Source organism: Stegodyphus dumicola, chromosome 2, assembly GCF_044657685.1.
Source record: "Stegodyphus dumicola isolate Sdum_Otavi_A_Nest chromosome 2, ASM4465768v1".
Lineage (NCBI taxonomy): Eukaryota > Metazoa > Arthropoda > Arachnida > Araneae > Eresidae > Stegodyphus > Stegodyphus dumicola.
Window position 1 is genome coordinate 171,787,527 of NC_140769.1, and position 13,956 is coordinate 171,801,482.

At 31.5% G+C, this 13,956-nt stretch overlaps 1 protein-coding gene across 3 annotated transcripts in view; it reads right to left on the reverse strand.

Moving 5' to 3' along the window:
- The window catches only part of LOC118181803 (uncharacterized), a 193,358-nt gene that overhangs the window by 18,100 nt on the left and 161,302 nt on the right, over nucleotides 1-13,956 (reverse strand). For all 3 annotated transcript variants that reach the window (XM_035351008.2, XM_035351006.2, XM_035351007.2), the window contains exons 13-14: nucleotides 7,729-7,870; nucleotides 1,900-2,075 (exon numbers count right to left, since the gene is read on the reverse strand). In XM_035351008.2, coding sequence (XP_035206899.2) covers nucleotides 1,900-2,075; nucleotides 7,729-7,870 — 318 coding nt within the window. The remainder of the gene's footprint in view (nucleotides 1-1,899; nucleotides 2,076-7,728; nucleotides 7,871-13,956) is intronic.

Below are 13,956 nucleotides of genomic sequence, written 5' to 3' on the forward strand. Positions count from 1 at the left end.
CAGATATCAGAAGTAACAGAAAAAAACCAAACTCGAGCTTTGTTAACAGCTATAGCGTTGTCCGATTGTCCTAAAACCCCAAAATAATGACTCCGTGACGAACTCGTGTAAATATCCCAGGCCATCTGAAAATAAGGAGAAAAAAAATAATGTTAACGAAAAAAATAATAGCCCGTTAAAAGCCAAGCAATAGGGTCTTAAATACCTATGAAGGACACCCTCATTTGAGCCGAAATACACTCACTCAACGTTCACGTTTGGTGAGGCGTGCGTTAACTCACGACTCCAAGTGGCGTGATAACTAGCCATACAAATCTTTTGATATCCCGCCATGAAAAGGAAGATACAACGTTCATTTCAAACCCGGGCGTGAAACGTAGCCCACCAAAGATGTGCAGCGTCCAACCACACTATTATTTTGTCACTGTAAAAACTCCAACTATCCATAAATAAACCAAGGGGAGGGGATAAACGCCCCCTAAAGACCCCTTATATTTCGATATCACCTCCTTTCTTCCATTCCCGAACATATGCGTGAGTCTGTATAACTTCTAAATAAAAGCCCCCTGAAACAATAAATTACGTAATGGGGTACTTTGCCTCGCCGGTAATAGAGGCAGATATTGCAGTATTATGCATATTGGCGTGTTAGCGGAAAAAGTTGCGCTATTATGCGAGTGGATGTAACGCGTCTAGGTATCACTAGTCTTATATCTAATTTATTCGTTATGTTGGCTGTAACCGGCAAATTGGTAGGGTAGTTTCCTTTTTTCTCTCCCCAACCTATCATCGCAACAAAAAAAAGCGTTTATAGTTTAACACCATCCGAATGGTATCTAGAGGTTCATCTTTTATAAAATTTTGTTGCGAATCAATAAAACGCGGAAATATTTCCTCATCTATTATGAAGCTGTATGGAATTTTCGAAGAATTTTGATGCTGAAAACTGATGGTATACTAGAAAGGGTTCTGATTTTGACAATTGGGGAAACATAAAATAATTAGATAATGATCGGAATCCAAAATTAACATTTTAAGAAATTTATTAGCAAATATTTGCGTGTAAAAATCTTGTGCTAAGAAAAGTATCAACAAATATTTGCGTGTTAAAATCTTGTGTTAAATATTTTCAAACATAGCTTCTAAGATAGTGATATTCCAACGTTTGCAATTTGCAAATTCAAATTCAGAAATATTGCAGCGGAAAAGCAAGTAATAGCACTTCAAAAAATACAGCTCTAAATTAGAACAATATTATTAAGTTTTATAAACTAGAAAATTAATTTTATATGTGCATAAACGTACTTCTAGTTATTCAAAAAATGTAAAATATCTTAATTACCTTTCATTCGTTTTCAAACCAGTTCAAATCATTTGTATTTTACGTTTTAAAACAATGGTAAACCCTTGCAGCCTGTCCTTTTGAAAATTGCTTGCTGCAACCTACAATAAACAGTTTTTAACCTGCAGCAGACAGTTTTAATCACTTCAGAAGATAATGATGATACCATCTAGAGGAGGAATAAGGACATTATTTTTTCTGACATACCAACGATTAGGAATGTTATATACCTATAATTGATATGATACCAAAGAAACAACTGCATTTACTGTATATTTAAGTTGAATTTCTATGTAAATTGGCATAATGAACTATATTATTGTATGCTTTCATTATTTGTACTTATTTTTCTTGATATCGATACCTTAACAGCGTGGGCTGGAAAGTTAAAAATTCTTATCACCCAAACTAATCAGTTTTAGCAAGGCGATAGTAAATACTTAAATAAAACTGATGTTATATACCACGTCACGTATTCAATCAATAGGAGGGATTACAGGACTGTTCTACATGCTGTAACCAAAAGCATCTTGAACTAAATATTTTACAAAACTCACCTTCGTGACGCGGGTATCTTGTGCGCTTCTTTCTCTATTCTTTCTTCTAAAACTCGCAAATCTTTCTCAACTGTCTTCCAAAGAGGTCCATCCTTTAAGACACTTTTCAAGAAAATGGCATCGTACTGTAGCTCTTTCAGCCCCTTCTGTAAGTTAAGCGAGCTTTCTTCTTCGATCTTAAAAACGGAAAAGTACAATATTAGAACTCATATTTTTAACAGTTCTACATATTCGCACTCTAGAATTTAAGAATTACCTTGTTCTAAAATAAGTTATAATCTATACATATATAAGCGAAATACCACTGATTCATCACAAAATCTCCGAAACTATACACCCGTTTAACTTGAAATTTTGCATAGTTACTCATTCCATGATGTAGACGCGCACCAAGAACGGATTTTACGTAAATCCTGTCCAAAATGGATTTTTGTTAAACAATAGTAGTTTCTCATAAATTTAGTTTTCAAATCCAAATTCAGAATTTTCTTTATTGTTGCCAAAACTAGATACGAAATACAATGCTGCGAATGAATGCATTTTCCTTTAAAATCATTAAATCGGTAAATAACTTGCATCTGTCTATCCAATGAATACAAACAACATTTAAATGATAAGATTAATAATAACATTTATATTTAACTGTTATCATAAATTTAATGAAAATAAATGTAATTATTAAGAGAAATGTATTATTGTGATACAAAATAAAAATGTTGTTGTTATTTATAAAAATTGCGATGCATAAAAAATCAAGGACAAATAATTATAATTGTTTAAGTTTGATAACAAAGATAACAACAACATTTATTTTCATGAAACTTACGATAAGAGTTGAATATATATAAACCTTAGTTTTATGTTGGCAATTTTTTGTGGTGTAGGCCAACTGGGGATCCCACCACGTTAAATCATGGGGACGCATCCCAATACACAATACCTCATGGATGATGGGGAAATCTGTGTATGACAGATTCACTGGCACTATATTTCCCGACTTTAAAAAATTTGCATTAATTATCAATTCTAAATTAGACATTTCGTCCATATAAGAAGTCTAGGTTCACATTCAAATAGATAATGTGCCCAACAAAGCGGGCGGGTATCAGCTAGTATCTCTATCAAATCATACCATGACAATATTTATTTATGATAGCAAAGGCAGCGAAAATTAGCACCTCACAATCATTTAAAAGGCATAATCACTTACCCCATTCCTATCTTATATCGAACTTTTAATATTTATGAAGAAAAGAGATCATTTTAAAAACCCACAAATACGTAGTTGATAACAACAACCTCAAAAGTAACAGACTGGTCACAGCTCTCAAACTTTAGGAAGTCATAAGACACAGTCCTCTGAATTTGTAAAAGTCTGAATTTAAATTTGATAAAATTTACAAACTCTTTTTACAAAGAAGTCTTTTTTTAGCCTTCTAAATTTCGAAATGGAATAACGCAGTGAAATATAAGACTCCACTAATGCCTGAAATTGCAGTTTCAGAAACGTAAAATATGAAAACTCTCCAATTCACTATAATTTATTAGTTCCCATTCCTATACTCATTCCTCTAGCATGTTATATAATGCAATTACATATCGGTGTATAAAGTTATAAAACTATTATTACGTGTTAAGATCTGAAACTAATCATCTTTGATGGAAAAGCTGAATATAACAGAACGAAGCATTACTAGGTTATAATACTGCAAAATATTCTTCAGTTTCTAATTTATTTTCTATATAATAAGACCAGAAACTATTTCTCTATATTTCTACGTACCTGAAGCTACACGATGGAATGTTACCGCAAACATCAAAAAGAAATTCCACTATCAAAAGCGATACTGGCAGTATTTGAGAACATTTTAACATTCGTAAGAAAATTTTCTAAACTATTAAAACAGTCTTATTAGCCCAGAGGTTAGTTTGCCTGTTAAATGACATGTTATGAAACAGTCAACCATAGTAGTGAAGAAATAAGAAAAATGGGAACGGGGAGAAGCATATCACATCAAGAATCTTCAATAAAAGACTTCTCATTTTTAAAAACAACTAAAAAAAAATAAATAAATAAAATCTGAAGGCCTTTCAGATTTTATATTACACCCAAAGCACTTTTTTTTTATTTACACACTCATAAACGTTTAGAGAGCCGATTCGATAGCATTTGGGATAACACCCCTTTGGGCTAAAAATATTTTAAAATAACATATCTTTAGAATTTTTGATAGACAGAATCGCGCGCTGGATATAAAAATTCTATTCCGTACAGTGTTGCTACTACTCTCTTTGAAATATTTGAGTTTTTTATCAAAAATTTTTGAAAGTTTTACAAAATATGAAATAGGCTGTAAAATAAATTCGAAATTCAAAATTCAAGCTTCCAAGTGCCCATGCTCGGATGGACGACTATGTTATTTAAAATTGGATGGCTCTAGGTACGTTGTTTTTTTCCCAGTGTGAGAAATATACATACATTCATACAGATTTTTCATTATTTAATTTTTCTAAAAAATACAGGGTGATAATATTTGGTGGCAACAATCTGAAAAGTGATTCAATGCAAAAAGCCGTTTCGAGACTAATAGCCCTTCCAGGCTAACGCCCATGTCGGCTAAAAAAATTCTAAACCTGTTTAAATATTTACAACAGAGTTGAAATTAATCACTAACCCTCCCCCCCCCACCACACACACAATTTTTCCCCTTAAATAAAATAAGGAAAACTTAACAAAGGCATACAAATCGGATTAGAATTCTAAGTTATCGATCTTTCAAGAGATCAGTCAGGACAAAAATGCCAAATACAGCAAACTTATACCTGATACATTCATGAAGGTCGACAGGCAGTCAACCAGACGTTCGACGGACAGACCAAACCACACACCTTCTGACACATAATAATCACAGACAAATCCATTTCCAGATCATGAAACCACCACTGTAACTGTACATTAAATCTTATTCTTCTCGTTTGAAGATTTGTTCACGGCATCAATTACGCCGCAGCTCGCAATTAGGAATGTATAATTTACGGAAAACAGAAAGTCGAAAGAAAGAAGAAAATATTTCGAAGAAGATTTCTTTGTAATGCTTTTAAGATCTACAGCAGAGTTACTGCCAACTTTTTTTTTCCTAACTCCTATATATTAAGGATAAACAAGGTACTATTTTTTCCTCAGAAGTATTTGATAGGAAATAATAAGGACGTTAAGCACACATAACCAACAGAAAATTAAAATAATAATTATTATGCCTTATTGATGTGCCATTATTACCTAAGCATTTTTTTAATCGTCAAGGCGTTCAGCAAAATTAACCTAAAATAAAAACCTACGTATTCCTTAAACGAAAACCGGCTAAACATAAACATAAATTGCAACAACTCACTGACAAGTTGGTCTACCATGGCTACCTTGTCTATGAATACACAGAAGCTATAATAATACGTCGTAAGATGGGTGATTAAAACTCTAAAAACCTGTAATTTACAAAGTATATACGAAGCAGCTTACAGTTATTAAAAGTTTTTTGTCTTCGGACAGAATATAGGCAACTTTCTAAAAGGGAAAATTCATACATGCGTGTTCTAAAATAGGAAAAAGAGTTCCCGCCTTCTCTCAATGTAAATTAATTTTTGAAATCCGATACAATATAAATTGTTTTAAAGTTTCGATATTCGATTGTTTTTAAATTCGTGATTTATTTTTTATCTTAAAAAAATCAGATCTCAAATCATTGCAAATGCTTCTCATATTATATAAGGAAGTTTGAAAACGGTGCTTGCAAACTAATATTTTCTTAAATATTAATCCTGAAAGTGTACTTCCAATTTTGCGAAGCTTCTTTAAATAACGAAGCGAAAATTGTCCGGATGCTGTAAGTAGGGTTATGAAAAATAACATATAAGACTAAAAATTATGATTAATTATATACTCGAGAAGTCACATGTATGCAACCAAATAAAAAATAATTTTCAAAAAGAAACTAAACTAAAAATTAAACTGATTTTGAAAAGCTTGATTATAATTTCCTTAAATCTATTGATGCTTCTTCTTGCACACAGATTGTTAAATCCATATATTCAATATTTAAAAAAATAAATATAAATATAAATAAATTTAACAAACAAAACACAATCTGAAAGGTTTAGGATTTTAACACTCCCCAAAAGGGCTCTTTTAAAGATTAATATGGTTTATCATTAGAGATAGCCCAGGTGGAATAGATAACAATTTTATAGGCTACTAAACAACTTGTTCTTATATTTAGACTATATATCTATAGAAAGCTATATATCTTTTTGTATTTGAAAAGTGAAAAAATACAAAAGTCTATAAAAATATTTATTGTACTTAATTAGATATATCATAATTAAATACATTTTAATTAGCTGAACTTGCCGTCAAACGAATCAAAGATAATGGGACAGCATCGTCAAGGTACCTTATTTGTTCTGATTTTCTTTCTTCTCTTCAGCTTTTTTACCAGCTGCGACTAATTAATTATCGAAACCCTATTAACTGTTAGTTCGCTTAGCAATAGAGGAAATGATATCTGCTTTGCTTATGCACGTGCTCATCACGCTTTCTGTGGAACTGAAAAAGTTGTTTTCTTAGCTAAAGGTGCCTTAAATTTAACCATCGATATCAACATTAGGATTCCAAACAGCTTTCATTATTGGAAGTCTTTCATTATAAGAAGCTTTTAGCTAAGTGGAATGAGGAATATATTTCATCTTGTAAAGCTGTGGTCACTAAAATGTTTTTTCCTTCTATTTACTATAGACTGTATTCCAAGTATTTCCTCTCAATTAATTTTAAAGTTTCTCAGTTTTTATCTGGTCACGGTAAATTTGCAAGTTACCTGTTTCGTTTTAATCTAAGATCAAATAATTTGAGTGAATGTTCAAAAAGAGTACCTCAAGATGTGGAACATTTGATTTTCTCATGCCCTATATTTGATGGCCCTAGATTATGCTTGCAGAACAATTTGAAAATGTTCGAAGTGACTTAGCCAGTGACCTTATCTGTTTTCGTGAAGTCCAGACTGCTCTTCTCTGCTTTTGTTCGTTTTATTTATGCATGTAACTTTTGATGTTTTAGATAACTTACTTCTGTAAGCCCCGTGTAATACATCTGCGGTGCACGGGGAGTCTGTATGTTTTCAAATAAAAAAAAATCAGTCAGATTAAAAAGTTTAAATCCATTGCTTTTGAACAGCTTACTTTGTTGAATAATAACAGACAAATTCAGTTTGAAAGATAAATAATACCTTACATATTGATGAATGGCGGCAGACTTGAATGAAAAGTGAAACAACGAATTTACTATAGGACATAAAATTATATGCACTATAATTTACCAAAGTGAATTAATGCAAAATCGTGTCTCCAGACTAAGAGCCCTTTTGGGCTAATAAATAAATAAAATAAATAAATAATTTCTAAATCCTGAGCTTACCACTTTGAAATTATTCCCTGTTTCTCTCTAAATCAATCAATAGATAATATTTAGCCCTGACCTCATGGTGCTTATATAAAGACGGTTGTAGGCAGTGTCGCTTTGGGCAAAAAGACGAGCCTGTTTCTTGGATTATTTAAAAAACTTAATCAATTATCAGAAGACTTAAATACTTAGATTATCGTACAACTTCTACATCAGTCTCAGTAAGTTCTCCGAATATAATGAATTTTACCTTTTCCTAAATCTGTTAAATCCTGAAACGTGAAACAACTTGTTCTTATATGTCGCGCTGTGATAACGCCCGTAAGAAATATTTACATTTTTGAAACATTAAAAACAAATATAAAAGGAGAAATACTCACTATAAGGCAAGTTTTATCACAGTTTTTCTCTACCGAGTTCATTTCAGCTTCTTCTAATTTGCACCGTAAATTTTTATATTTTTCATTGTATTCTTTCCATTTTTTGCTGAAGTTTTCTAACTCTGTGAGTTGATTGCCATTTCTGGAAAAGAAACATAATTAATAAATAAATTACGCTGTTTTTACATCTGAATGGATAATTTTTAATTGTACTTATTCTTTAGAATATTACATTACAAAAAATGTTCATATACCTATTATATTTAACATTAATCAGTATTTGCTGATATATAAATACAAAAGTGATTAGTTATAATTCTCATACATAGCATGTTTATTTAATCAGGTTATTTGCAGCATCGATCGGTACTGTTCTGCTGTTACGTAAATATAAAGGTCCCTCACTTTATGACAAGATGACGTTCTGATAATGTTGAAAATATATTGGAGTTATTTTGCTATATACCGAACCGCTCCAATAATTTGATTATATATTATTTGATTATAATATATATATATATAATTTATTTCCTAAACAATATTGATTAATTGATTATATTATCTCCTAAGTTTAATTAAAGTAGAATTATTTTAAAAGAGTGAATCCATACTGTTAAGTTATATTTTGAAAGATTGGAATTAAATCATCATGAAGAACAAAATTTCAATTGTAAAAGGAAAAATTAAAAACATGTAATCATTGTCATTGATCGGAAATTAGTTGATTTTTCAAGGGGAACAAACCAACTCCCGTTCAATGAACAAGAATTAATAAAAATACGTAAATACGAAGGTGTTTCGTCTTTACTCGAGTTATAAGGTAAAGCCAAATCGGCAATTCTAGTCAGGCCAAATATTTCCGCGAATAGAAGGAATTACGAACCAATGCTGATACTCAAAGAGCTTATTCTTATGAAGCATTTTAGCCAATTCAATTTGGAGTAAAAAGCAATTTTTGTAGAGAAATCAGAAAAAACTCGAGTAACCGTCCCCGACACCCTCATGTTTATGCATTTGAGTTCTATATTATTTGTAAAAATTAAAGATTGGAAATTGTCATTATGAAATAGAATTCAAAGTAAAGTTGAAATAAACATAGAAGATTACAAAATAAGATAAATAATGCAAACTTTGTAAAAACAAATCAAAATATAAGAATATATATATATATATATAATATTATACATTTTATATATATATATATATATATATATATATATACATAGGGCCAGAATTCCGATATATTTTATAATCAGATAAGTATAAAAAAATACTGAAAGGTTTTTAGATTTTAAATTACGTCCAAAAGGGTATTTTTTAACATTTTGTGCGTTATTTATTAAATATCATGTTCTTCGCGCTTAAACCATAAAATTGAGTTCGAGAGCAATATAGCAAAATAATTTTTAAATGAGCATATCTTTAGAATTTCTGATACAGAGTCTCGCGCGCTGGAGATAAAAATGTTTTTTTTTTTTTTTTTTTTTTTTTTTTTTTTCTGTACAACGTTGCCATTGCTCGCTTTGAAATCCTTGAGTGTGTTAATTCAAAAATTCATTAAAGTTCTATAAAATATGAAATCGATAATAAATCAAATTCCAAATTTCAAATGTGGGCTTCCAGATGCTTATATTCGCAGGAGGTTTACGTTATTCAAAACTGGATGGCTCTAGGTACCGTTGTTTTATCACAATGTGAGAAACATACATCCATTCATGCAGATTCTTCATTATGTAATTTCTTTAAATATAATACAAAACGATAATATGTGGCGGCAGCAATTTGAAAAGTGAAACAACGCTTGTAGTGAATGAACGCAAAATGCCAAAAAGAAATTAATAGTCCTTCTGCGCAAATTGCCCCTTTGGACTAATAAATGAAATAAAGTTTAATAATGGATATGCAATTACAGATGCTTTCTGACAAGCGAGAAGGAAAGTTTACAGTAGGTTTACAGTAGGTTTACTACGTTTCTTCGCATTGTAATAGAAAGACAACTACACTGAGATGCATTGTTGACGCTCTTTATTAAAGCCTAATTCTACAATTACTAGACTCAAATGTGTCCCATAAAATAACCCCAGGGGGCAAAACATTAAGCAGGAAAAAAGAATCGTTTTCCCAGGTCACATTAAATAGCATCAAACGGACGCCACCTTATGACAGATGCGAGCGATGCTCAAGCCCCCACACACATCTTCGTTCTCTACCCCCATGCTCATTTCGCCAAGCGATCTTTAATCCAGCCGGAAGGGGGATGGTTCGCATTCAGGCACGTGACCCGAAAACTGATAGCCCCCCTTTTATATTTTTACCCACCGAGCTATAATCCGCTCACGTTCAACCACGTTCAGCAAGTCAGCGTATGTCGGCCATTGGGAATTCTTCCCAAACTCTGCGCCTAGGTGCGACAGGTCGCGAAGCAGAAAATAAGAAGATTTCGAATAAGAACTAAAAAAGTGTAAACATTTAAAAAAATCAATACATATATATATATATATATTGTTACGCGTGTACGGGATCGTAATAGATTGAATGCACACAGAACCGTTATAGCTAGATAAAATTTACTGTGCCAAAAGAAACACTTAACAGTTCTGGAACGTTTGACAAAATTACTCCTACACCTCTTCTCAGTATAACAGAGCACAATCAGTAGTTACCACTTCAAACTACTAAAAAAGTTAAACACAACGCAATGCAAAGCGCATCTAAAGAGCGAAGCTCACAGGGAGATAATACTAATTCTCCGAAGTAGTCATTGAACTGAAAAAAAGAGAACTGATACTCTCTCCTGCCGTATACAGTTTTACCCCAGCTAACGAGAAATCATTAGTACGAGTATCTTCCATATCTCGAAATTACTGGAAGGCATATACGATTAAAGTTACATATAAGAGCCGGATGAGGTTACAGTTACATATAGGGATCAATTACAGTTATTCAACTTTCAGAGACTTTTCGCCTAATTTGGCTACAAAAATTAGTCGCTAAAACCATCGCCAGCTTCGCGATATCTCACCAATTTAACAAGATAGTCATTTACCTCAATTTTAAATACAATTACAATTGCAATCTTATTTTTCCGGAAGAGCTTCACTTTTTTGAGGAACTTCGTGTTAAATTACGCAACAGATGCTATAATTTTAGATATAATTTCACTAAAATTGTTTACATGTATAGAAAATTCGTAACAATATACAACATAATTCCTTTTAAGACTAAAAGTTTTCTCCATTACGACTTCTTCATTACAAATTTCAAAATCTAATATTTACATACACCAGCAAAAGTTATGCACATACGTATTTTACAGGAAAGCCATTTCTGTGCATTTCCGTCAATGAAACATAAGAAAAGTTAACAGAATACACAATGCACATACAATCACACGTATGTATGTAAATCAAAATCACACCATTAATACGTGCATTTTTCATAAGCATGAAACATCTGTACGTATTTTACCAAAAATTTGTTTGTAATAACATTTCTGAAATTTTCAGCCATGATTTTATAAAGCTTTAAATTTTTGTGCCAAGTTAAAAATTACATTGCGTATACTTGTATATAATTTCAACCGAATCCAACTTTGGATTCGGAGGCGACAACGTGTGTCATTTTGAAGTACGTCTGTTTAATGAAAGAAATGTTGATTGCTGATGAATTAGCATTTTGTTGCTAAGAACGTTATTTGGAGACACATTACCTATAAATAGTTTTAAGCAGTAATGTGCTATATCAACGGTATTATAGTAAGGAGTAACACAGTTATACCTAACCCAAAGACAACGACGGCTGGCGAAAGAGAACTACTCAATTTTTGAAATGGTAGAAGAATGACACAGATGCTAAGCAAATTTTTATATCCACCCTCATCATAGAAAAAGTAAAAATGGAGGTAAAGCTATTACCAGACGTAGTAGCATATTAATCAAAATTTAATAAAAATTTAGGATGATTTTTTTCCACACGGATATCATTTTTGGTTAGTGTTATGGCTATTCTTTAACTAACATGATTGATTAATCATTCGTTTTACCGCAGATATAGTAATCGTGATAAATGAATATAATGACGAATAATTATGCGAAGGAAATATTTAATAAACGCTTATATACCTGCATAATATACTACATAAGTTACTTACACACTACAAAAGTTTTTGTTGCTAGAAAACAGGTTATCAAGAAGATTTCGAAAATTCTCTTCCTCCTCTTCTTTCTTATATGTATAACTTCTACCATAAGATGCATAATGACTGTTTAACATCTAAAGTGCAGCTTTTGCATGACAAAATTAAAAACTAACGAACATTCTTGCCGCGAATACAAAAAAATTATAGTGTTGCGAAATGTCCAGTGGCTGAGCAGTGAGATTTCCCGCCAAGCGGTGTTAGGGTTGCCGGAAAGTCATATGGAAAGGCAGGGTAGCTGGATTTGGCGTGAAATCGCCCATTTGACAATAAAATTGGTGCTATGTCATTGACGGAGCAAGAATATTCTAGAACGTATTTTTAGCGCTTTTCTCGGGAATATTCTCCAAAATAGGTTAAAGCTATATATACCTTGCCTATATAGGGAGAAACTTAGTGTCTTGAGTTCAGAGATTAGCTTGAGAGTGATTGACCGAGTCGAGAGCTGTACTTTAGTCTCTGCCGTGAAGCTATCTTCACCGTTATAGCCTGAAGGCTGTTGATTGTTTCAGCGTGACTGTCATAGTTTTTCAACGAATGTAATCATGTCTTTCGAACTGTCCTGTGCTTACTATTTAATAAATTGTGTTTTGGATTCTTTATCAAGTGTTATCATCAATCACTCCGAATCCACGAACCCGTAGAAAGCAACAGTAGGGACTCATTTTTTAGTATCAGTTAATGGACAGTTTAGCGGAACTATTTTAAGATATGGATGCATTACTTTTATTGTAATAAAAGAAATGCAAAACAAGCTTTGAGGGAAGCGAAGAATTTTTAATGTTTTTTAACTTTGATAAAAACTGAAAATAATATTACAAATTCATTTTTAAATTTTATTTTACAGTATATAAACGAAATTGCTGCGACCCGTAAGAAAGTTTCAAGCAGCTATTTAATAAATTAATTAAAGATGGAAAGGATGAATCAATGGATGAACACAATTTTAAAATTCTAAAGCTATTTCAATTTGTTTACATGTTTGTGTTTGTGTTTGTTTGCTTGTTAATTCATGAGGCATGATAAGTCACGAGACACTTATAGGTCAGGGTAGTAAATAACCATATTATTCTTCAAAAAGGGGAATGTAAGACATTTTATGCAAATTCAAGGTTTAAATAATTAGTAAATCCATTTGCACAGTATCAAATTATTTGTACCTTTGTTTTACGCGTAACTAATCATTTGTACATTTGTTGTACATGTACATGAAACTAACCTGGATGGATTTATGACAAATGTGCATGTAATTCATTTGCACATTTTTTGTAAATCCATCCAGGTTACTTGCATTTACTAAACTAGTCGTAGTGGTTATATTTTAAATGAAATAAATTCAAAATTTTGATTTCTAGTTTTAGAGACACGTTTGCAATTGTTCATTGCATAGCCACATAATAGACCCATGCATGAAACAGCTATTGATTAAGCACTAAAGTTTTGACAGATTTCAGATATTTTAACTGAATGATTAAATGTGTCATAATCTCAATTAATACCTAAAATAACGTAAATTTTTAACTACTAAATTAGACAAACCAAATCTGAGAAAAAGTGAACTACATTATATTCATAAACAGTTAATTAATACAACTTTATTACTTATGTCAAATTACGTTATCGAAATATGCATCGTAACATTAATTTATTCAGGATGATACATTAACATTTATATGCACTATGGTAACACTAATTCAGCATGATTAGCGCCTTTGAACGTACATACTTCAACAACTATATTCTTTTTTTAATATTTACGGTTACTTCATAATTAATAATATATGAGAATCTAATATAGATCCCCGGAAAATAAAAAAAGGAAAATGTTAACTGTAAGCCTCGAAGGTTAAGGATATATAAAATAACTTTATACTAGAATTATTATTTTAAATTCCTCTCCTCATAAATCCAAAGTAGATACTGCTCGTAAATTTCGTGTTGAAATTAATAGACCCTTAAATTACAGCAATAAAATTTTATACTCTTCGACAACAGCAATAAATACTTTTAATAATTGCCTTATTATAATTTTA